Here is a 1,565-nt window from a genome sequence, read left to right on the forward strand (position 1 = left end):
CTTTTTCAACATACTATTTCTTAAAGATTTTTATTTCTCTTAAAATTTCCCTTTTATGTTTTCATTTGTTTTGGCATAAGATATTTTTTCTTATCTATCAAGAGTCGAGAAATCGGGAAATCAACCGGAGATATCAAGACAAGGAGCAAACAACTGAAGGAATCGACACAGATCAGTATGTTTTTAAAAACTGACAATTTTTCTGTGGATGCAGGTTTATAGATTTGCTTTGAAATCGGCCGAATTCTCCCGACGGATGAATACGGAGAGCTCCCAAAGAGAAGAAAACTATCTCCAAAACCAGTGATTTTACTGAGAGTAGGAGGCAATTCGTATTGCTTGTGTCAGGATGCTTGTGAATGTGTTTGTTTCTTTCAAGCCATTCCTAACAATATGAAATTTACAAAAGTGTCTAGCCAGATTGAATGGTGAATCAAACAGGAATCTCAACGAAGATTTCACGATTTCTTTAGAGGACGCTATTTGCATTACATTATCAAAACAAGATAGTTATTGTCAATCAAGACGATGCATTACCCCAGAAAAGACAGTTATTGTATTATTATTTTATTATCGACCAAGTCGATATATTATTTGGAGTTCACCTTGGCCATTTATAGCTTGGGGAATGGATGTCATCGGTCCTATAGAAACGGCCACTTCTAATGGACACAGATTAATTTTGGTTGCCATTGATTATTTCACCAAGTGGGTGGAAGCAGCCTCTTACAACTCGGTAACCAAGAAAGTGGTGGCCGATTTTGTCCGCAACAATCTGATATGTAGATTTGGAGTTCCAGAATCCATCATTACTGATAACGGCGCAAATCTCAACAGTCATCTGATGAAAGAGATATGTGAACAATTTAAGATTATTCATCGAAAGTCAACTGCTTTCTCCCTCAAATGAACGGAGCTGTAGAGGCCGCCAACAAGAATATCAAAAAGATCTTGAGAAAAATGATTGACAAACATCGAGGTTGGCACGAAATGTTGCCATACGCTTTACTAGGTTATCGATCGACGGTCAGAACATCGACTGGTGCTACTCCATACTTACTAGTATATGGAACCGAGGCAGTCATACCTGTTAAAGTCGAGATACCGTCATTGAAGATCATCCAAGAAGCTGAATTAAGTAACGCCGAATGGGTTAGTAAACGGATTGATCAACTAGCTTTGATTGATGAGAAAAGAATGGTCTCCGTTTGCCATGGCCAGTTGTATAGACAGAGAATGACTCGCGCTTTTCACAAAAGAGTAAGAGCCAGAAATTTTGAAGTTGGTCAGTTGGTTCTTAGGCGTATTTTTCCTCATCAAGACGAGTACAAAGGAAAGTTCGCGCCAAACTAGCAGGGGCCTTACATGGTTCGTAAAGTATTGTCTGGAGGTGCTTTGGTCCTGTCAGAGATGGATGGCGCTGTATGGCCCAAACCTATCAACTCAGATGCTGTCAGGAGATACTATGCGTGAAGTTTCATTTTTTCATTTTCTGTTATTTACTTGTAGTCGTTCAATTTGCTTGTATTTGTTCAATTTGAATTCTTATCCCTCTTGTAATGAAC

General features: G+C 38.7%; 1 protein-coding gene across 1 annotated transcript; it reads left to right on the forward strand.

The window, feature by feature from the left end:
• Positions 1 to 906: 906 nt before the first annotated feature.
• LOC107024871 lies at positions 907 to 1,353 on the forward strand. The gene has a single exon (XM_015225806.1). It carries the CDS (start codon positions 907 to 909, stop codon positions 1,351 to 1,353), a length of 447 nt encoding a protein of 148 aa, XP_015081292.1.
• Positions 1,354 to 1,565: the final 212 nt, after the last annotated feature.

The sequence above is a fragment of the Solanum pennellii genome, chromosome 7 (assembly GCF_001406875.1).
Source record: "Solanum pennellii chromosome 7, SPENNV200".
Classification (NCBI taxonomy): Eukaryota; Viridiplantae; Streptophyta; class Magnoliopsida; order Solanales; family Solanaceae; genus Solanum; species Solanum pennellii.